Source organism: Heloderma suspectum, chromosome 6 (genome assembly GCF_057233095.1).
Source record: "Heloderma suspectum isolate Gila_16-S chromosome 6, 16-S_ref, whole genome shotgun sequence".
Taxonomy (NCBI): Eukaryota; Metazoa; Chordata; class Lepidosauria; order Squamata; family Helodermatidae; genus Heloderma; species Heloderma suspectum.
The window spans coordinates 87048621-87072200 of NC_139463.1; the positions used below are offsets into that span (position 1 = coordinate 87048621).

At 46.1% G+C, this 23580-nt stretch overlaps 1 protein-coding gene across 1 annotated transcript; it reads left to right on the top strand.

Annotated features, from left to right (window-relative positions):
• Positions 1–594: 594 nt before the first annotated feature.
• Positions 595–17701, top strand: LOC146341723 (vomeronasal type-2 receptor 26-like). Its single transcript, XM_084807625.1, has 6 exons — positions 595–764; positions 1939–2230; positions 10777–10925; positions 11402–11612; positions 14383–14509; positions 16800–17701. Exons 1-6 carry the CDS (start codon positions 595–597, stop codon positions 17699–17701), a joined length of 1851 nt encoding a protein of 616 aa, XP_084663751.1.
• Positions 17702–23580: the final 5879 nt, after the last annotated feature.

Here is a 23580-nt window from a genome sequence, read left to right on the forward strand (position 1 = left end):
TCACTAAGCCCCAAGGGAGATCTAGAGGCCTCAAGAAAAATTAACAATAATACTGGAAAATCCTATAACAGACATCCACCATCCTCAAAGCAGTGCAGAAGGGCCAGAGGCTCTGTCCGTGGGGGTGCTGATCATTTCAGGGATGTCTGCACTGCAGGGCTGTCCTGGGATTTCTCTCAGGGAAAAACTAATATGAGTATCTTGAGAAATCGGCAACTATTGGGGCCATCTTGCAAAGGATTGCTCCATTTCCGGGTCTTGTTTGTTGCACTAGTATAGGAAAGGGTCTAAATCTCTGTGGGGATACAGCAGTGCATGAAGCAGTACCAAGCCCTCCTAAATGTTTTGAAATAAAGGATCAGGGAATTGGTGAAGTCATACTCTGATATAAATTGACCAATTTTTCAGTAGGGTTGGCTCCCATTCAAAGCAAGTTGTAAACAGCCCAGCCCTGAGACATTTACTGCTCTGGAGGAAAACAGTGGAATGTGGGTCTAGATGGGAACTTTTCTCCTCCAAACGGTGGTTTTCTTGGTGTGGCTGCTTGTGCTGCTGCCACATGTTGTGTGCAAGAGAGATTCTCTTCATCCCAGCATGAAGACTGCTTCCAGTATATGCAGAGTAAGTGACCACATCGCGAGTGGGCATGAGTTTTATCAACTGGAAGACCTTGTCATCGGAGAGGTTGCTTCTACGTTCTCTTTCCTGTACCCCTCTACGGAGTTCAGTGCAAAGCCATCTCCACTGTTCATGAAGGAACTCACGTAAGGACTTCTCCATACCAATAGCATCTTTTTGCTTAGCCCATAATAAGTTGGAGCAGATTATTATCCAACTGAAAGCTTAAAAAAATGGTTTCCATTCAATACAAAAAAATGTATCTAGGCCACTTCTGGGTTTTCAGTGATTTTGTTTGTTAATTGGTAAGAATTAATTTATTTTTTCCATCACTTAATTCTAACATGAAATGAAAATTAAGGAAATAAAGGCAAAAAGATTTTTTTTCTGTTCTTTCACATAGCCTCTCTATGGTGCAAGTGGAAACTAGATCAGTTTTTGACATTTTTTGAAGGGGTGTGCGAAACCCCACTTACCTGGCTCCGCCAGGTTCTGCAGGTGGGGGGAGGCGCTCTGTCCCTTCCCCCAGAATCCTCAATGGGGGGGAGGCACTCCGTGCCTCCCCCCATAATCCTGCCCAGCTGGCTCCGCTCTGTGGCCAAGCTGCGGAGCCGCCGGCTGGCTCCAGCCACCCGCAGCTGGATATCTGGCCGCTGGGCAGCAGTGCAGGGATGCAAATGGTGGCTGTTGTAGCCGCCGGCATTTGCGTCCCTGTACTGAGCCATGATAGGCTATGTAAATATTTACATAGCCTATCATGGCAAGGGGAAAACTCCAGCGTACGCAAATGGTGGTAGCCTCCGCCATTTACCTACGCTGGGTCCCCCCCCCCGTGATAGGCTGCGTAAATATTTACGTAGCCTATCAGGGCCTCTGCAGGAACACAAATGGCATCCCTGCGTTAGCTGTGATAGGCTACGTATTTACGTAGCCTATCGTGGCTGAAGAGGAAGAAGCGAATGGCGGCCGCAGGATGGCCGCCATTCGCACAGCAGCGCAGACGGGAGCAGGTAAGTGCTCCGTTTTGCGCGCCTTTCATGGGTTGGGGGGGGCGGGTGCTTTGTTCCACGACGGTTTTTGGGGGGCCGAATGCACTGTAATTTGGCCTCACCGAGATCCGTCGTGAAATTCTCTGACATCCCTACTTTTTTGTGGCATTATGCCTGGCACAATATTATTGCAGCACTCCAGGAGCAACACAGATCTGGAGTAATTTCATGCAGTTAGAATGCTGATGCGACACATAATGCAGAAGAGCAACTAATGTCCCATTCAGCTATTGTTATTGTTTCAGTACACGGTTTGTATCTTCTATTGCAGTGTGATGCCAAGGAATTACCAGCATATCCTAGCCTTAGTATTTGCTATCAAGGAGATCAATGAAAATCCCTCACTCTTACCTAATGTTACTTCGGGGTTCCGCATCTATGAGAGCTACTACAATCCACAGATTACTTATATGGCCACCCTTGGCCTGCTTTCTACACTGCAGAGATTCCACCCCAACTACAAGTGTGATCTGCAGAACAATTTGATAGCCATCATTGGAGGAATGTACCCTCTCATCTCTCTTGTGATTGCCACAATCTCAGAGACTTACAAGATTCCACAGGTAGGTTTGTAGACATGAGCTGGCTTCTTCCCTCATAATAGCAGAATGAGCAGGCTTTCCCATTTCAATTCTGGCTCCTTCCTCACATCAGTTAAGAGGCATAGGCAGACAGAGCGGGCAGTCAGTCTTTCTGCAAGGTGGTTCTGTGATTGGTATTTTGTTCCCAAGGTGAGAGGGAACCCCAGGCTAAGGAAAGCAAGAAGAAAGGTACCGGCATTTATCCATTGTGAGTCCCATACATGTAAGTTTCATCTGGTGTTTACACCTTGCAAAATAAAACACATTGCAAAAATTGCCCATGTATACTTACAATTCATAAAACGGCCATCAGACCAATGGTAAACCCAGAGAATGAGAAGATCTTGTGTAGAAAGGCAATGAAGTGGCTTTTGAGACTTAAAACCTTAGTTCCACATGACCTCAAGGAGGAGGTGGATATGTTTTCCTCTCATGTAATTCAGACTTTAGAGCTGGAGACACATCTCCTTGGAGTACCAATACAACCAGTTTGTCCCAGACATTTAATCATGAGTTATGACTAACGCCTGTGTAGCAGATTGATAACTTCTGTTGTATGGTGTAAATTGTAACACCTTCTATCATCTTCAAATGTAAGAGACAGCCCTGACAGAGGCCTCTGAAGGCCTTTTAAAGAATTGTAAGTATACATATACCATTTTTGCCATGTGTATTATTTGATGTTAGTAGTTATTGATGATATACGAAACTAAGATGTTTTCTGTTTTTATGGTCCCAAGGAAGGACATTACTAATAATTTGGCTGAAACGCTTCAGGTTTCTGGAAGAATAAAACCATGTTTTCAGAGAAGTTATAACCAGGCAGGCAGACAGAGTTAAGCAGACATTCAGTTCTGGCAGTTCCCCCATCACACCCCAGATATGCATGATTCAGAAGGCGGGCTTAATATTTGCCATTCCACACCACCAGCACCTACCAGCACCTAAAGACATGAATTAGGAGTGGGCGAATATGTCAGTTTCAGTTTTCCCCACATTCATTTTAAAAACAAAAAACAAAAAATGCAAAGTTCTCCCCACCCCCCCAGATATGGAGATCTAACTAATTTTGTTAAATTCCTATCAAAATTGGACTGAAATTAAATTCTCACCAATTCCCACATAAAATATCTGGAAATTTTTGATGGTATAAAACGTTGTGTTTTGGCATTTTTTTTTTCCCGTCTGGAAAATAATGAAAGTTTAATGGATAATTGAAAACTACAATTCCTATATTTTTTACAGCTCTTTAAAGATTTGTAGTCACTTTGCTAATTCAGGAACATAAAATACATTATGTATAACTTGGTTTTCTCATATAATTATCATTAAAATGAAAAACATTTAGAAGTAAATGCAGTAAATTTGTATTTATTGTCTGAATAAAGTATAGTTTTAAATTTAATATACCAAACATTATAGTTTTATGAGCAAACTGAGTTATACATTATATATTTTAGGAACTTCAGCAAATACTTCATAAAATATCAGAACTATCCTAAAAAACAGAAGTAGGAAGAGCTGGAGGCAGAGGATGACTGCTGTACAGCATCTGTTCCTGTGTGTGAGGAATTGGTTGGGGTGGAGTTCAGGAAAATCTGGACTGAAGGGAAATCTAGCTGGGGAAGACTCTGTTATCTATTTGGAATGATAGGAAAGAGAGAGGGGGAGGCTGAGGCTGTTACAGCTGCATCCCACTGAGTTGGCGGGGTGAGAGAGAGAGAGAGAGACTGCTTAGCTGGCAATCGACTCCAGGCCTCAGAGAAAGACCTCAGGCAGGCAGAATTTGGGAGCCCTTTGACTCTGGCAATTCCCCTCACCCCCACATGTGAAGGATCCAGAAAGGAGTCTTGATGCTTGCCCTTCCTCCACTGACTGTCTGCTACAGCATCTCAGCAAGAGGTCTGCAACACCACAAACTAGTGGCTGCCATGGCGAGTTGCAAAGGAAAAGTAAACAAGGTGGGATCTGAGCCCCGACACACAAAACATCTCCTTGGCACCCACAGCTTTCTGTGCCAACAGAAACCTATTTCTCCAAGAGCAAAGACTCTTTCTCTACTCCTTCTCTCTGTCAGTCATTGCCCCATCTCTTCTCTCACCCCGGATCACTGCCTACGCAGTCTGTCCCACCCTGGCTCACCAGCCGCACACACCTGCTCTCTCTCCCACTACGAAGCCAAAGCGGGGTTCAGACATCCGAATCCTGCTTTGCCCTCCCCAGCACGCCGGCCAACCCCAGCTCCTCACCTGGGCCCTTGTTCCGTGTAGGGATGTCAGACAATTCCGTGACGGACCTCGGTGAGGCCGAATGCCAGTGCATTTGGCCCCCCAAAATCTGTTGCTGAACGAAGCCCCCGCCCCCCCAACCAAAAAAGGCGGGCGGGACGAAGTCCCCGCCGTCCCCAACCCACAAAAGACGCATGAAACGGAGCACTTACCTGCTCCCATCCACGCTGCTTTGCGAATGGTGGCCATCCTGCGGCTGCCATTCGCTTCCTCCTCTTCATAGCCGTGATAGGCTACATAAATACTTACGTAGCCTATCACGGCTAATGCAGGGACGCCATTTGCGGCTACTGCCATTTGTGTACGCTGGTTTCTTTTCCCGCTGCCGTGATAGGCTACATAAGTATTTATGTAGCCTGTCACGGCAGAGGGAAAAAAACCCAGCGTATGCAAATGGCGGCGGCTACCGCCATTTGTGTACGCTGGGTTTTTTCCCCCCTGCTGTGATTGGCTATGTAAATATTTACGTACCCTATCACGGCTAAATACAAGGACGCAAATGGCGGCAGCTACGACAGCCGCCATTTGGGTCCCTGCAGGGCTGCCCAGCGGCCGGATAGCTGCGGAGTGGAGCCGGCTGGGTAGGATTCCGGCGGGAGGACCGGATCGCCTCCCCCCCAATGCGGAAGCAGAACGGAACGGAAGGTAGGAGTTCCGTCCATCCCTAGTTCCGGGGGGGGGGGGAGGCTGCCGCCACCACCCTGAGAGCCACCGCTGAGTGAGCTGCTGCTGTGGGCGCTGCCCGACACAGCCTGCCAACCGCCTGCCCACTTTGCAAGGAGGGACGAAGGGGTGATCGGTGGGAGGCACTGCCTGTCAAGCACGGCCTCCTTTCTTGCACTGAAGCAGACCATGCAGATTTGACAGGCATGAGGGCGGGAGTCACCCTGCAACTGTGCTCTCTCCCTTCCTTGCAAGGAGGGCAGGGTGCCCTGTTGGAGGACGACTCCTGCCTCAGCAGAAGCCTTCATGGGTTCCTTGCTTGCGAGGAGCCTGTGCAGGCTTGAGTGAGGCCAGTGCTGGCAGCTCTCAACGAAGGCGAGCCGCCACCGGTGCTCCCAGGGGAGCCACTGCTGCTGCCAGCTCCTAGGGCCTCTGGGGACATGCCAGCAGCCATCTTGTCATTCTGGGGAATGGGGGAAATGCAGAAAATACAGGGAGTCACCATTCTAACAATTCCTTGCCTTGGAGGTGGGCTGAAGTGGTGCACAGCTCGGGCTTTGGGCCGAAGCGGTGCACGGCCCTACTCTCTCTCTCTCTTTTACACACACATACACACACCAATCCAGCTATTCGTGCATGTGCGCGCACGCACACACAATAGCATGGATGCCATGTCCTCATAATGCACACGTCCATGAATACACACAGGGCCTGCCCTTCGGTTCATTGCAACCCCAACTAAATCAAACTCACTCTCCTTAGGATCCCTCCAAAAGCCCCCCCCCCGGAGAGCGCCCCTAAAACCTTTATTTCTCCCCTTGTGTGACACACACATATGCATCTGCCCTCCATTCAGACATAAGGACACTGCGCTGCACAACACCCCCAGGACACCTGAAGCTGGCTCCCCTAACCCTCTGGAGGGCCTCCTGCTGCTCTTCCTAGGCCCCCACTGGTCTCCCTACCTCTTCACTGCTTTCTAACCCCTGCATATTCCGGATCTTACCAAACAGCAGCCACCGGGGTCCCATCTTCTTCTCCCCCCTTCTTGGTCTTGATGGCTGGGTGTGTTGCAGAGGGAAGTATCAACCTGCAGCCATCCAGCCAACTTAATTTCCTACGCATGTCTGTGAGCCCCACGTGCAGGCCAAAGCCATGCATGTGACAGTTGTAAAGGCAGGGGCTGTTGCCTACCCCCGATAACCAGAACAGGCCCAGAAACAGAGCGCTCTATGGCCCACACCCCAAACTGGCAAGAACAACATTTCCTTTACATGTAATGATATAATGATCCTAGCCGCATGTTGGGAAACTGAGCATGACTTGGAGCATCCCGAAATGTCCCTAACTGTATATCAGCAAAAGATACATTAGATCAATAATATTAATAAACGGTGGAAGATATTTAATGAATCCTAAAGGGTAGATGATGATGATGAATTTCCACCCGTGGGTCCACAATTTCCAGAAAGTTTAGATCTCTACTTTTCCCATAGAAGTCTTCTTATTACATAGTTCATCTTCTTAAATGTATTCATGATTTTAAAACAAAATATTTCATAATGCAAAGTGGCTCATTTTTTCCAACACATTTGTGTGTGTGTAGGGCGGGGACAAAACAAGGTTCTTAGGAGGGGAAAATTGAAAGACCCCATTTTTCCCCTGCATTTTTTCAGTTTTTTTCTTGACCTTCACATCTTTACCCCCACCATCATGCTCTTGATGGCAGGAAAACAAGGCATTTTCTCCATCCAAGTTTCCTACTATTCCTCCAGGCCATCATGCACATTAAATTTCAGTCAGAGCTCACTAAAGTAAAGGTGAAAAAATGTGAAAATGAAAATGATCATATTTATTCTTCACCTTCTTATCTTCTTTATGTCTTCTTTACATTCTCTTTATATTAAACAAATGTAGAACAGATGTGAATGCATTGATTTCATGTTTCATTTCTTTTTTAAAGGAATGAACACTTCTGTTTTCTGGCATACAATGATGTTCACCAGCTTAGGCTAGTGAGCAAGCTACAACATCTCCGAGACAGTGATTGCCTGCCCATTGTTTTATCCATGCACTATTACCCTGTAGATTGGAGTACTGCAATGCATTGTATTTGGGGCTGCCTTTGAAGACTTCTTGGGAACTTCAGTTAGTACAAAATGCAGCATCTCTGAGTCTGTGGTTCCACAGCTGGCTGGAGAACCATAGGCTGTCTTTACACAAGGCGTTTATCGTGCGCTCGTGATTGGTCACTCATGGAAGGTTGTGGGTCATTTACATAACGCCATCAACCTCCAGGGCACATCCAGCTGTTTTTTATCTTTATCCCGCCAAATAAATAAATAAATAAAAAAGGGAGATAATCCACTACTGAGATGTAAATTTGCTTCAGTGGCTGTGTGTAAGTGTGTGCAGTTCTGCTATAACCACAGCCTGGGAAAAAGAAACCATTGGGCTAGTAGGAAAATCACAATTCCGCCCCTTGACTTGGAGGAAGATTTGGGGAAATGCTTCTCAAATTTGCAGATGACCCAAGATTGGAGTGGTAGCTATTAGCTTAAAGACAGCAACAAAATTCAAAATGATCTTGATAGGTTAGAAAACTGGGCAGAAAGGAACAGAATGAAATTTCACAGAGGCAAGGGCAAAGTTCTTCATTTGGGGGGGAGAATCAAATGCACAGGTGTAAGACGGGGAATGCCTGGTCTACCACCAGCTGAATATGAGTCAGCAGTGCGATGTGGCTGTAAAGAAGGCGAATGCATTTTCAGGAGGCATCAATAGAAGTATAGTTTCAAAATCATGGGAAGTAATCATTGCACTCAACACTGTGCTGGTCAGACCTCACCTCGAATACTAAGTTCAGTTCTGGACACCACACTTTAAGAAGTAGTCAGATAAATTGTTTGGGCAACAGAGACGATCAAGGTATGTTAAGCCTTTAGAGTAGTAGACCAAGAGGAGATATCATAGCACTTATCAAGTACCTGAAGGAGAGGGCCACAGCCTGGTCTCTATCACCCAGGACTGTAGGACATGAAAGAACATAGCTTGTTGAATGGTTTAATGTGCTTTTAGCTGTTTAAATTCTTTATTGTTTTATACTGTTGAAATTGATTTTCTTTGTAAGGCGCCCTGAAATCTTAATGACATACCAATGTTTTAAACAAACAAACAGGCTTAAGGTAGATGAAGGAGGATTTTGGTTAAATATCAGAGCAGTCAGACAATGTGTCCAAATGCCTAGGGAGGTGGTCAGTTTTCTGTCACTGGAGGCATTCAAGCAGAGACTGGACAGCCATCTGTCAGGGGTGTTTAAACTGGATTCCTGCAGTGAGCAGGGGGTTGGACTCAATGGCCCGTTATAGGTAATTGATACGATGAAAGGATGACTCTATACATATTTTGTATAATACATTTTAAATCCCTGAACATACAACTAGCGTGTCATGGATAAACATTTAGATGAGCCATTTCCATAACATCCCACTTTTCTGTAGGAGGGCATCAGTGAGAGAGGGTTCCATCAACTGAGACTTCAACTGAAGCATAAAGTGATACAAGAGAGACATTATGATATCTTAGACCTCGTTTATCCATACAGGCAATGTTTACCCCATCCCATCAGGTATTTGGTAGAAATGATTAGATGATTAAATGTGTGCAATTCATAAAATATCTTTGCATTCTATTTCAGCTCACTTGTGGAGCATTTCTCCCAGCCTGGGGTGACAAAACAGTCACCCACCGTCCCTTATACCAGATGGCCCCAAATGAAGCTCAGCAGTACACTGGGATTGTCCAGTTGCTTGTGCATTTCAAATGGACATGGATTGGGCTCTTCAGTGTGGATAATATTCATGGAGAAGGGCGTTTGCAAAAATTACTGCCAATGCTGTCACAGGGGGGCATCTGTGTTGCCTTCATAGAAAAATTGCCACCATTCCAAAAACACGCTGAAAAGGCAGGGTCGTTGCAGGGTGAATTGGAATACAATTCAGCCTTCATGGAAACCAAAGCCAATGTAATTATTGCTGATGCTGCACATACATTAATAATTAAAATTAGCTCATTTCTTCAGAGGGCAGTCCTGGATTCCCCAATAAGTAAGGTATGGATTATGAAAACAGACTGGGATTTCACATCAAGCACCAATCTAAGGGGCCATGATATACAGTCCTTCCATGGCATGCTATCCTTTGCAGTCCACTCAAAGGAACCGTTAGGATTCAGGCAATTTCTTCAGAGCGTAAAACCTTCCTGGGCAAACCAAGACGGATTCATCCATGATTTCTGGGAGAAGGTTTTCAAGTGTTCATTGAAAAAATCAAATGAGGGTGAGGTGATAAATCAAGGCTGCAGTGGGGAGGAGGAACTGGAGAGCCTCCCTGGAACTTTCTTTGAGATGAGCATGACTGTTCACAGCTACAGTGTTCACAGTGCTGCCCATGCTGTGGCGCATGCTCTACACTCGATGCGTGAATCCAGATCCAAACACAGGTCATGGGTGGCTGGAAGAAAGCTGGAGCCCTTGAATCTGCTGGCATGGCAGGTATTTTCATGCAAAAGCTCATCTCTTTTTTGTTTGGATTGGGTGGTGGCCGTGGGAAATGTAAGCTGATACCAGTGCCATCAAAATCCATGTAAAACCTTTTCAGCTTGATTAGGTCCACTCTACATTAATTAATTTTCATTTATTTTATTTCTTTTCTATACCACGTAGCCTAAGCTCTCTGGGCTGTTCACAAAAATTAAAACCACAAAACACAGCATAAAACCATATAAAATATGAATGCTTAAAACCACCATAGAACAGTACAACCAGAATAAAACCTAGCAGCAATGCAGAGATTTAAAATATAGATCTAAAATGCCAAATATAAAAGACTAGGAGGCTTAAATGCTAAAATACTGGGCGAATAAAAGGCTCTTCACCTGGTGCCTTTTATTAAGGAGTACGGCATAGGTGCCAGCCAAACCCCTCTAGGGAGCTCATTCCACAGCCGGGATGCCACAGCAGTAAAGGCCCTCTTCCTGGTGGCCACCCACCTCACTTCCTTTGACAGGGGCTCACAGAGAAGGACCTTTGAGGTTGATCTTAGGGTCCAGACAGGAAGGAGGGAATCCTTCAGATAATCTGGCCCAAAGCCATTAAGGGCTTTGACTGTTAATACCAGCACTTTGAATTGGGCCCGGAAATGGACTGGCAGCCAGTGCAGCTGGAAAAGTACTGGTGTAATGTGATCTCATTGGCCAGTCACTGCTAACAGTCTTGCTGCCCTATTTTGGACTAGCTGAAGTTTCTGGACCATTTTCAAAGGCAGCCCAGCCTATAACGCATTGCAGTAATCCAGATGAGAGGTTATCAGAGCATGGATAAGTGTAGCTAGGCTTTCACTGTCCTGATAAGGGTATAGTTACCACAAATTGCTTCCCAGCTTCTCAATGGAGCATTGCTTGAAGGCATGAGCCCTATTCAGGTCTTCATGTTACCACGTTCAATCAACACACAAGGAGAGGGAACACTCCAGCCCCACCCCTCTCTGCTGTCACATCTGTCACTCTGTATACATGGAGGGTGATGGTCTGAAGAGGAGCAACCCCTGTATACATGGGTTCTTAAACAGGGTTCTTAATGGGGCCTCTGTGGATACAGGAAGCTCTTGCCTTCCAACTGTCACCATCCACATGTACAGGGCGATGGATGTGGCTGGCAACAGAGCAGGGTGGGCCTGGAGCACACCCTCTCCTCATGTGATGAGTAAACATGGTAACAAGAATGCCTGAATGGGGCCATGATACATGTGTTATTTGGGTTAAATTAGGGTTAAGTACTATCAATTTGCTCATTGTCTCCATCTCCTCTTCCATAGACCCATGATCAGTAACTTAGTTTTCTCAAGGGTCCCATTACGACAGGATAGGGGTGTGATGACTCAATACCTAATTCGCCAAATCATTCTGTCACAAATTTCTGTTTCCACCTTGTTTGCAATTGGGGACAGACAACTCTTCGTAAGAGACAGACTTTGCATCCCTCCAGCCACAAAACTCTCAGGGAAAGCCTTTAGGGGGTAGACCCAGACAAATGTGAAATACTCTCAACAAATCTAGGATAGGTACTTGTCAATGTGATTGTGAAAATACTTTGCTGTCCCATTATATCTTTTCCTCTTTGAATTTAGCTCCATCCTTTTCTAAGGGGCATCTCATTCAACGACAGTGCAGGAGAGACAATACAGTTTGATGAAAATGGAGAAGTAGTCACAGGATTTGATGTTACCAACTGGGTAATTTTCCCAAATCAGTCTTTTCTGAGAGTTCAGGTTGGAAGTTTCAGTCCACAGGCTCCTCGAGGAAAGCAGTTAACAATCGAAGATAAAAGCATTGTGTGGCCTAGGATGTTTAACCAGGTGAGACAGAAAGAACCTAAAGTTTTTTTAGATGAAAAATTGTAGATGGCTAATTCATGAGTCTGATTTAACACAACCTATTTTTTGTGAGTTTGTTTAAAATGAACTTAATGCCATCTGTCATATTCAATGTATCGAGATGATAGACAACAATAACAACCATATCTAAATATTACAGGGCCATAGCTGTGTGGCCCTGTGTTAAGGCTGAGTTGGAACAATCTCATTCCATCAGTATAACCAGAAATCAGCGAGGATTACGTTCTATATCATATACTGAGAAAATATCTCAATGGACTGATCTGAAATCTCAAAAGAGAGCCTTCTCAGTAGTGATGCCCACCCCCTGGAACAACTTCCCCCATGTAGTTCAGGAGGCTGAAAACAGGACGTGTTTAAGATAGGGGTGGACGAAAGTCACTTACCTTTTCTCGCAGCTTGTTCGTCGTGGGGGGGAGCACTTCGCTGCTCCCCCCGCGAAGTTCAGGCTGGGGGGGGAGGCTTCCCGCCTCGCCCGGCTGAAATTCAGGCTGGGGGGGAGGCTTCCCGCCTCGCCCGGCCGAAATTCAGGCCGGGGAGGAGGCTTCCCGCCTCGCCTGGCCGCGAACATGAAAGTAAAGGAAAAAAAAAACAACGTCCCCTGATAGGCTACGTGACGATTCACGTAGCCTATCATGGCTAGATCTGGAAAGTCAGCCGTGATAGGCTACGTGAATCATCACGTAGCCTATCACGGGTGACTTTGCAAATCTAGCCGTGATAGGCTATGTGAATCGTCACGTAGCCTATCAGGGGACTTTTTTTTTTTTCTTTGATTGCAATGGCGGGGGCGGCAGCTGGTCGAAAGACCGGCTGCCGCTCCCGCCCCGCTCGAACAACGGATGAACCGCCAGCCGGACCCGCCACCGGGAGGGACATTCAGGGAAGGTAAGTCCCATCCCGGGGGGGTGCGGGGGGCAGGGAGGGTGCGGGGGGCAGGGGGGGGTGCGGAGGATTTCTCCCCGAAACTTGTTCAGGGGGCCGAACACATTGGCGCTCAGCCCCCCAAAGTTTCGGGGAGAAATTCTCCGCCATCCCTAGTTTAAGATAGGGATGGTGGAGAATTTCTCCCCGAAACTTCGGGGGGCCGAGCGCCAACGTGTTCGGCCCCCCGAACAAGTTTCGGGGAGAAATTCTCCGCGCCCCCCCCGGGATGGGACTTACCTTTCCTGAATGTCCCTCCTGGTGGCGGGTCCCGGCGGCGGTTCGTCGGGTCTTCGTCAGGGGTGGGGGCTGCAGCCGGTCTTTCAACCGGCTGCCACCGCCGCCATTCCAATAAAAGTTAAAAAAAAACACGCCCCCGTGATAGGCTATGTGATGATTAACGTAGCCTATCACGGCTAGATTTGCAAAGTCAGCCGTGATAGGCTACGTAAATCGTCACGTAGCCTATCACGGGTGACTTTAAAAAAAAAAGCACATACGGCTAATGGTGGCCCCCATAGGGAGCCGCCATTCCCATTCCTTATTTGGTCGCTGTAGTCTACGTAAAGATTACGTAGACTACTGCGAAAATAAGGGCAACCCTATTTGCGTTGCCCTTATTTTCGCCGTAGTCTACGTAAAGATTTATGTTGACTACAGCGACCAAATAAGGAACGTGAATGGTGGCTCCCTATGGGGGGCCGCCATTTTGTACGCGCTTTTTTTTTTTTTTTTAAAGTCACCCGTGATAGGCTACGTTAATCGTCACATAGCCTATCACGGGGGCGTTTTTTTTTTACTTTTTATTTCGCGGCTGGGCGAGGCGAGGCGCCTCCTCCCCGGCCTGAATTTCGGCCGGGCGAGGCGGGAAGCCTCCCCCCCTGGCCTGAACTTCGCGGGGAGAGCAGCGAAGCGCCTCCCCTCCACCGCGAAAAGCTGCGATTCCAGGTAAGTGGCTGTCGTGTACCCCTAGTTTAAGAGCCTCCTGAAAATGTACCTGTTTACTCAAGCTTCCCCTGGCTTGTAATTAATAATTGTTATGCTGGTCCATTTTATTCTTTTTATTATATTTTTGTCATACTAGATGTAATTGTTTAATAACAGTATATTTCTAACAGTAATTTTAATACTTTAGTATGTGAACTGCTCAGACACTTGGTTATATTAAGTGGTATGTAAGTAGGGATGTTGGGGAATTCTGCCACGGACCCCAATGAGGCTGGATTCCAAGAATCCGGCCTCACTGAAGTCTGTGGTGGAATGGAGCACTCACCTCTGCGCCACTCCGGAATCCGTCTAGGCTGGCTGCTCCATGCAGTGACCCTGTAGAGCCAGCCGCTGTTTTTTCACTCGATAGGCTACAGAAATATCTATGTAAATATAATTTGTGTAGCCTATTGCGTGAAAACAGGGACGCAAATGGCATAGTGGATGCCATTTGTGTCCAGGCTTAGCACAGCGATACAGCACGGCAATGGCGGCTGGCCGTATCACCAGCGCTGTGAAGCCGGCGGCCAGCTCCATAGGATCACTGTGGAGCAGAGCTGGCATGGACAGATTCTGGGGGGGGGAGGGATGGATCACCTCCCCCTGTGCCCCCCCCAGCTGGGATGGGGTAAGTGATCTGCCCGACCCTACATGTAAGTATTATTAACAAACTCATAGGAAATCCACCCCATTTAGAACACCACATTTCTTTACACCTGCAAAGGAGTCGTCAACCATCGGATGAATCCTCAACCATCGGATGAATCCTCAACCATATCATTTGCAGTCCTAACCCTTCTCCACTGATATTTCTGATTAGGTGCTGCCCCGTTCCCTGTGTAATGACAACTGCCATCCTGGTTACAGCAGGAAAAAGAAGGAAGGGGAGCCATTTTGCTGTTATGATTGTGTTCCATGTCCACGAGGAAAGGTTTCTAATCAAAAGGGTAGGAGGCATAGTCTTCATAGCTGTCAAGTGCACTACATCTCATACTATCAAGCAAAACTAATTTAATTAACATTAGCATGGCCCCTGATCTGGAGGGAGTCGGAATATGTTAGGTATCCTTGAATATCAGACTATAGCCAGAGCCCTTGTTATAGAAGAACGTGAATCTTCTTTTCACATACAGGCCTAGTTATGCTTGGTTATGTCTTTCAACACTCAAAACATTGGATTTGTGGTTTGATTTAGTTAATAATGTGCTTCATATGCAAATGAAAGAAGAAAGATATATGTAGGTAGCTACCAACAAAGAATGCATTGGCATGTTATCTCATAAAAACGATGTGTGTATTGGGTCATGAGAGCTCTATGGCTGACTCTATGTTAGTCATGTAATTAAATATCTCTCCATACCTCAAAAGAAAGAAATTACTGCATACAGAAAGGTAGATGCCACAGAGAAGGATTCTGGTGTTTATGCACATTTAATTATATTCTTAAGTCCCATGAAGTTTTGTGTGTGTGTGTGTGTTTAAGCCTTCCACCATTTTAAATGGTGATCGGGGCTTGGGTTGTTCTAACTTTTATAAAATTGGAATAATTTCCCCAATCTCTCTGAAACTTTCAGATGCCAGAAAGAAGGTTCATTGTACATATCCTGACAATATCAGAAATATTGGTGAACGTTTGAGGGAGAAAGAGCAGTTTAAAGACAAAAAGTGAAAAAAGCCGCTCCATTTGTCAGAAGTGACTTTCAGGGCTCCTTCACATGGAGATTTTATTCTATTGAGATTGCTCACTCACAGAAGTTTGTGGGTCCTTTTCATGACGTCGGTAACCTCCAGGGCACATCCAGAGCAATTTCCTGGTTATTGTGCTCCAAAAAAAGTCGGAACGAATAAACCATCTTTTATTGTCATATTGTTACACTATTCAAACAGCCACGAGATGGTGCAGATTCATTGTGTTCGATGGAACCTTGAAAATAACATGCTACCCTTCTCAGCAGTCATGTGGTCACTGTGTGGGAGCATGCGATAAATGCAGAAACGGTCCAGAATGGGAGGGCTGGTGACCATGTTTTTAGTCAAGATTTCTGAAGAAGTGACAGCGTTCTCACATAAAAGATATTCCTCTTGTACTTTAGTTGGTGAAAAACTGTTTCAATCAAATTTCTATTTGTAGAATAGGAATTCTAATTCTGTCCTCCAATGACAACCTGAATTGCCCAACACCCTAGGAGAGCCCTGAATTTCCCCTCCCCCCAACAGATCACACAGATCACACACCCCTACAACAACAACCCAGATTGCCCTCTCCCCACACCCAGACAGCCTTGAATCCCCCAACGCTGAGATAGCTTGGGTTGTCCCACCAGTAGGTTTGTGTATTCTGTGTCTCCCCACCCTACAGTAAGAGTGCGGATGTGCGTATGTCCACCCACACCCCAGTGTGCGAGTTTGTGGGTGTGTGTCTCTCCCCACCCTTCTGTATATGTTTGGATCTCTCCCCAGCCCCGATGTGTGTATGTCCCCCCCCCCATGTGCCTGTCTTTCTCCCCATTCTCCAGTGTGTGTGCATGCTCTGGTCTGTGTCTCCCCACCCCCTAGTGTGTCTCTATCTGTGTCTCCCCAGTCCCCAGTGTGTGCATTTGTCTGTCTCTCTCCGCAGTCCCCAGGATGTATGTATGTCTGCTCCCTGCCCACAGTGTGTGTGTGTCTGCGTGTCCCCACCCCCGCCCTTCAGTCTGTATCTGCGTGCGTCTTCCCTCACCTCCCAGTTTGTGTTTTCTTTAGTATTTCAACTAATATCAGAAACAAACAATGAGGGGGGGGGGAAACAGCAAAAGAAAAAGTATCCATTCACAATAACATTTTGCAGCACCAATAACACAAAAAGAGGGAAAAGTGTGGGTGCTTGGAAGGAAAATTGTAAGCAAGCACAATATGTGACATTGCACAACATCATTACTGATCACAAGGCATGTCACTTACGGCATCAGCCTCAGCTTCCTGGCCTTTGGGGCTTTGGTCCAAAATGAGAGAGCCTCTGGTCTTTTAACCCAGCAGGTTTTTTTATAATTGAATAGAGTTATAGTTGGAGAGTCCCGGAGAGGTGGGGCTCTCCCCCCCGGCCAGAATTTCAGCGGGGAGGGCCGGGGCGCCTCCCCACCCGCCAAGATTTTCGGGGGGAGAAACGGAGCGCCTCCCCCCCTGAAAAAAGCTGTGCGACCAGGTAAGGGACTTTCGTCCATCCCTATCATAACCTGTCAATCTCTCTTTTCTTTCCAGATATGGATTTCTGCACTGAATGTTCAGAAGACCATTATTCAAACTTAGAGCAGATCCAATGCATTCCCAAGGTTATAAGCTTCCTCTCCTATGAAGAACCTTTGGGGATCACTTTAGCTTTCTCTGCTCCTGGTCTTGCTCTGATCACAGCTTTGGTACTTGGAACCTTTGTGAAGCACCACAACACTCCCATAGTCAAAGCCAATAACCGGAGCCTCACCTACGTCCTCCTCATCTCTCTCCTTCTTTGTTTCCTCTGCTCCTTGTTGTTCATTGGAAAGCCAAAAGCATTGACTTGCCTTCTCCGGCAAACAGCTTTTGGCATCATCTTCTCACTTGCGCTTTCTTCTCTTCTGGCAAAGACCATCATGGTGGTTCTGGCATTCATGGCTACCAAACCAGGATCCACAATGAGGAAATGGATAGGGAAAAAGGTAGCAAATTCGATAGTCATTTCCTGCTCCTTGATTCAAACAGGACTTTGCGTGATTTGGCTGAGTACTTTTCCTCCATTCCCAGATATGGACAGGCATTCACTGACTGGGGAAATTGTAGCAGGATGTAATGAAGGTTCTGTCACCATGTTCTACTGTGTCCTGGGCTACATGTTCTTTCTGTCTATTGCCAGCTTCACCGTAGCTTTCCTAGCCAGGAAGTTACCTGACAGTTTCAATGAAGCCAAGTTCATCACTTTCAGCATGTTGGTCTTTTGCAGTGTTTGGCTCTCCTTTGTCCCAGCCTACCTGAGCACCAAAGGAAAATACATGGTGGCTGTGGAAATTTTCTCTATTTTAACCTCCAGTGCTGGCTTACTGGTTTGCATCTTTCTCCCGAAATGCTACATCCTCATGTGGAGGGCTGATCTGAACAACAGGGAGCAACTAATGAGGAGAACAAACTAAAGGAACCCCAAAATTAAAAATTATGAGAGTCACTTTCCTTTTTTTCTGATTTTGTAAATAATTAGGCCAAGTTACCTACAAGAAAAGACAATGGCCCTACTCTATTGTTGAATAGGACGCATCCTTTTGACAGATGCAGAGTCAATCTAGTCCAAAGTCCTAGTGAGTGCAACAGCTCGTATTTCTAAGTAAACATCCCTTGGATTAACCAGCATATTTACTCTCTCTGCATGATCCACCAAAAAAGATAATATGTCTAATATGCCAACAAATAAATAATAAAATAACACCAATCCAAGGGGATGTTATGTATTAACCCTAATCTCCATAAAGCCTGGCTTGGCAACTTGTGCCCCCCTCCCAGATGTTGTTGGACTGCAACTCCCACCATCCCACTTCATCGGTTATGCCGGTTGGTTCCCTTGTTTTAATTCTAATACCACTAAGGAATGTCTCTGCAGCATCAGGTTTTAAAATCCTTTTCATCTGGCCTTCAAAAAGAATCCAAAATGTAGCCAGATACAGTATTGAACATGATATTGCAGGTAGAGATGTACGAAAATCACTTACCTGTTGGCGGATTATGTTTATGGTGAGGGGGAGGCGTTCCATCCCTCCCCCCAGAATCCTGGACAGGGGGGAGGCGCTCCGTTCGTCCCCCCTGGAATCCTCCACGGCCAGCTGTGCTCTGCAGCAGCTCCTCAGAGCTGCCGGCCCGGCCCAGCCAGGCCAGAGCCATCCGCAGCTGGATTTCATAGTGGACACTATTTGCGTTCCCCTTATTTTCGCCGTCTTAGTCTACGTAATTATCTACGTAGGGGATGCCATTTCTGTTCCTGCTTTAGCTGTCATAGGCTATGTAAATATTTATGTAGCCTATCACGGGCTACCATAGGGACACAAATGGCGTCCCCTACTCAGGAAGGCATTTGCGTCCGTAGCAGCCCGGCAGTGGCTGGAGGCCCCGCTGCGCGTTGGCCTTGCTGGCGGCTCCGCGGCCTGGCTGCAGAGCGGAGCTTGCCAGGCAGGATTCGGGGGGGGGGGAGGAATGGATCACCTCCCCCCTCGTCGAGGATTTCAGGGGGAGGGACGGAGCGCCTCCCCCCCACCGCAGATGTCCCTGGACAAAACCAGGTAAGTGTTTCATACATCCCTAATACCAAGGCATGCTGCTATATAATCATTAGTTTGAGGACCTTGGTGATGACTACAGACTTGTTGTACCTTTGGCTTTCAGGCTGTGGAGGGAGTCACGTATACGTACCCTGATTGAATCCTAAATCCGTATGTGTTTTACATTGATTGAGACAATGGCCTGGTTCACATGTAATGACTAACTATGGGTTAAACTACCCATACTTAGTCAGCACTGTACCAGAGAAAAGCACACACTGCGCTTCCTACATGCTTGCCAGTTTTGCTTTATATCCATTTTCATAAACGGTCCTGGAAAGCCGCATTCCTAAGTTGTTTGACACAACGTCTAAACCCAGAACTCTGGGTTGTTGTGTAATGAACAAACCAGATGTTTTGGCAATACTTTGTTCTTGGGTTAAAACACTGAGTTGTTTTTCCCTCAACAGCCCAGGGTTCCAGGTTTCGACTTCACATTAAATAAGCCAGGAATGGGGCACTCCTCTTGTTTTGTTTTGTAATGAAACTGAATCAAAACAGAAGCGATGGCATGTGGGAAGTAGCCCGCTTGCCTGCTATCATGTGGCCATGACAATTCATGGATTAAACAACCCAGGAAGTGCCATTACATGCAAACCAGGTCAATGTGTGTAAAGGTTATGTTTGTAAATTTAGGATTTTTCCAACAACAACAACAACAGCAACAACCAACATTTGTTGCATCTAATGAAGGGAAATAATTATGCCATCATAAAAATGTTAATGTGGAAATACTTATGCCATCATAAAAATGTTAATGTGGAGGAGACTGCAGCAGCTATTTTGGACAGTTTCCTATCTGGTCTCCAGTCCCCCTCTGTCCTCTTCCCTGAAGCTGCAGCTAGACGCTAGACCCTCTATCCTGTGCTGTGGCCGTCCTGCATAGGATAGTCATTAGCCTCCAAGGTTGGAGGCTGATGACTCTCTCGACAGGATGGTGCCCTCGCTGTCTCCGTTTTAATGTCTTTTGAATTTATGATTCCATTTCCCCTGGTGAATGACATTCATACCCTCTGCTTTTCCCCAGTAGTATATTGGACACCTTCCGACCTGAGGCGCTCATCTTCCGGCGTCATATCTTTTAGACTTGTGATACGTTCCATGGGGTTTTCTTGGCAAGAATACTGGAGTGGGTTGCCATTTCCTTCTCCAGTGGACCACATTTTGTCAGAACTCTCTGCCATGACCTGTCCGTCTTGGGTGGCCCTGCACGGCATATCTTATGGCTTCACTGAGTTATGCAAGCCCCTTCTCCACAACAAGGCAGTGATCCATGAAGGGGTGATGAAGAGTACCTTCCCCCAAATAGGCTAAATGTTTGAGGGATCGTGTAGTTTAAGAAAAGGATGATTAAAGGGGGACCTGATACAAGGGAAAAGGTTGAGAAACCTTTTTATCTTCCCCTGAAATTAAAAGGGAAAGCTTGCAGTACCACCTGGATGAAATCTCGGAAGAACAGCTGCTTCTGTGGAGAAACAGAGGGGCTGAAATCTAGGAATAGATGCCAGTGTGTCATCTACTGAACACTGTTTGAAACTCCTAAGCAATTAGGAGACACAAGGATAAACGGCTCCAAGTAGCATTTCTGATTTTAAACTACCAGCAATATCTGAGTAACTAAATCTGCATAAGTTTGTTTTTGTTTTGTTTCTGCAATTATACTTGCTTGTTGTGCTTTGGAAAATTGAGGATGGCAGTACCAAAGGAAAAAAGGAAAGGCTTGAGAACGCCACCTACCCCCCCCCAATTGCTCCCTCGGCAAAGGTTTCTAGAAAAGCTAGAGATGAAGAGGAGTTGCTTGCTTTGATAAAAACTATGTCTTCTCAGCTACCAGAGCAGTCAAAGAAAATGGAAACAATTCAGGACTCAAGCATTGCCCTTCAGGGGGCTGTGGATTTAATTAATATCTCTTTTCAAAAGATGGAATCGAAAGTCTCTTGAAGATTGGGTTACTGCTAATGAAACGGCCATCGAAGCATCTCATAATATTTTGTCTGCTCAAATTTCTCAACTGGAGGCCTTCACACATAGAGCGAATCTACGTATCCTTGGTATTAAAGGTGTGGCTTCTGATATAAGTTTGACGGAATTTATGGATAAACTTTTGCATGAGCTATTTGCTTTACCATCTGATTTTTTACTTGATATTGAGGATACATATCATGTTCCTGGTTCAATACAAGGCACTAAAGGGTCTTTTGGCACGGTTATTGTTCAATTTTCACGAGTTTCTACAAAAACGTACCTTAAGCATCTGGCAAGAGAATGAGGTGAGCTTCCGTGGGGACCAGCAAATGACAAGATTATGCTCTTTCCTGATTATACTAAAGAAAACATTGACAGAAGAAGGCAATTCACCAAGGCAAGAAGTTTGGCAAGCAAATTAACCTGCAATATCATATTAATTATCCGGCTACATTTTACATTCTTTCTGAAGGCCAGATGAAAAGATTTTTGGATCCTGATGCTGCAGAATCATTTTTAATTGGTATTAAAATTAAAACAAGGGAACCAACTCTCTCAGCCTCCGGAGTTGGAAGTGAGCCATCTTTACTGTTCTTTTGAAGTGCTGTCTGGGCTATAGCTGATAAGATGTCTAGGCAGTATGCCAGAGTAAATGTTTGCATACTTTTGTTTTCTTTCTCCTTTTTTTGTGTCATATTGTAATAAAATGCCTATTTGTGTGAGTATGTGTGTGTGTTGTTGTTGTTTATTTGGTCAGTCACTTCCGACTCTTCGTGACTTCATGGACCAGTCCACACCAGAGCTTTCTGTTGGCCCTCGCCACCCCCAGCTCCCCCAAGGTCGAGTCTGTCACCTCCAGAATATCATCCATCCACCTTGCCCTTGGTCAGCCCCTCTTCCTTTTGCCTTCCACTTTCCCTAGCATCAGCATCTTCTCCAGGGTATCCTGTCTTCTCATTATGTGGCCAAAGTACTTCAGTTTTGCCTTTCATAACATTCCCTCAAGTGAGCAGTCTGGCTTTATTTCCTGGAGTATGGACTGGTTTGATGTGTGTGTACACATATAAATATATTTTAAGTATGATATTACTTAAAATATACAAATGATTTGCTTTTTTTGATCTTTTTCATAAACTTTTGATTATTAATAATAATATCATTGTTGTTGTTCAGTCGTTAAGTCGTGTCCAACTCTTCGTGACCCCATGGACCATAGCACGCCAGGCCTTCCTGTCTTCTGCTCTCTCCTGGACTGTGCTCAAGTTCATATTCATTGCATCGGTGATGCTATCTAGCCATCTCATCCTCTGCCGGCCCATCCCCTTCACCTTTTGCCTTCAATCTTTCCCAGCATCAGGGTCTTTTCCAGTGACTTTTCTCTTCACATTAGGTGGCCAAAATATTTGAGCTTCAGCTTCAGTATCTGTCCTTCCAAAGAGCAGTCAGGGTTGCTTTCCTTTAGGATGGACTGATTTGACCTCCTTGCAGTCCAGGGGACTCGTAAGAGTCTTCTCCAGCACCACAGTTCGAAGCCATCAATTCTTCGGTGCTCAGCCTTCCTTATAGTCCAGCTCTCACAGCCATATGTTACTACTGGGAAAATAATATCATTATTAGGGATGGGGGAGAATTTCTCCCCGAAACTTTGGGGGGCCAAGTGCCAACGCATTCGCCCCCCCGAAATCAGTGGTGAAATTCTCCGCCACCCCCCCGGGATGGGACTTACCTTTGCCAAATGTCCCTCCCGGCGGCGGGTCCCGCCGGCGGTTCGGCGGGTCTTCATCCGGGGCGGGGGCGGAAGCCGGTCTTTTGGCCGGCTGCCGCTGCCGCCATTACAAGGAAAGTAAAAGAAAAAACAACAGCCCTGTGATAGGCTACGTAATGATTAACGTAGCCTATCACAGCTAGATTTGCAAAGTCAGCCATGATAGGCTACGTAAATCGTTACGTAGACTATCACGGGTGACTTTGAAAAAAAAAAGCGCGTACGCTAATGGCGGCCCCCATAGGGCACCGCCATTTGCGTTCCTTATTTGGTCCTTGTAGTCTACGTAAAGATTTACGTAGACTACGGTGAAAATAAGGGCAACGCTTAGTGTAAATCGTCACGTAGCCTATCACGGGTGACTTAAAAAAAAAAAAAAGTGCGTACGGATAATGGCGGCCCCCATTCCCGTTCCTTATTTGGTCGCTGTAGTCTACGTAAAGATTACGTAGACTACGGCGAAAATAAGGGCAACGCTATTTGCATTGCCCTTATTTTCGCCGTAGTCTACGTAAACATTTACGTAGACTACAGCGACTAAATAAAGAATGCAAATGGCGGCTCCCTATGGGGGCCGCCATTCGCGTACGCGCTTTTTTTTTTTTTAAGTCACCCGTGATAGGCTACGTGACGATTTACACTAAGCGTTGCCCTTATTTTCACCGTAGTCTACGTAAATCTTTACGTAGACTACAAGGACCAAATAAGGAACGCAAATGGCGGTGCCCTATGGGGGCCGCCATTAGCGTACGCGCTTTTTTTTTTCAAAGTCACCCGTGATAGTCTACGTAACGATTTACGTAGCCTATCATGGCTGACTTTGCAGATCTAGCCATGATAGGCTACGTGAATCGTCACGTAGCCTATCGGGGGTGTTTTGTTTTTTTTTTTTTACTTTCGCGTTCGCGGCCGGGCGAGGCGAGGCACCTCCTCCCCGGCCTGAATTTCGGCCGGGCGAGGCGGGAAGCCTCCCCCC

What these genes read in the sequence shown, in the direction of transcription:
- LOC146341723 (XM_084807625.1), top strand. Translation starts at nt 595, where the DNA reads ATGAAGACTGCTTCCAGTATATGCAGAGTAAGTGACCACATCGCGAGT. An exon ending in CTGTTCATGAAGGAACTCAC is followed by an intron (nt 765 to 1,938) that starts GTAAGGACTTCT and finishes CTTCTATTGCAG; the next exon opens with TGTGATGCCAAGGAATTACC. An exon ending in GGCCTAGGATGTTTAACCAG is followed by an intron (nt 11,613 to 14,382) that starts GTGAGACAGAAA and finishes ATTTCTGATTAG; the next exon opens with GTGCTGCCCCGTTCCCTGTG.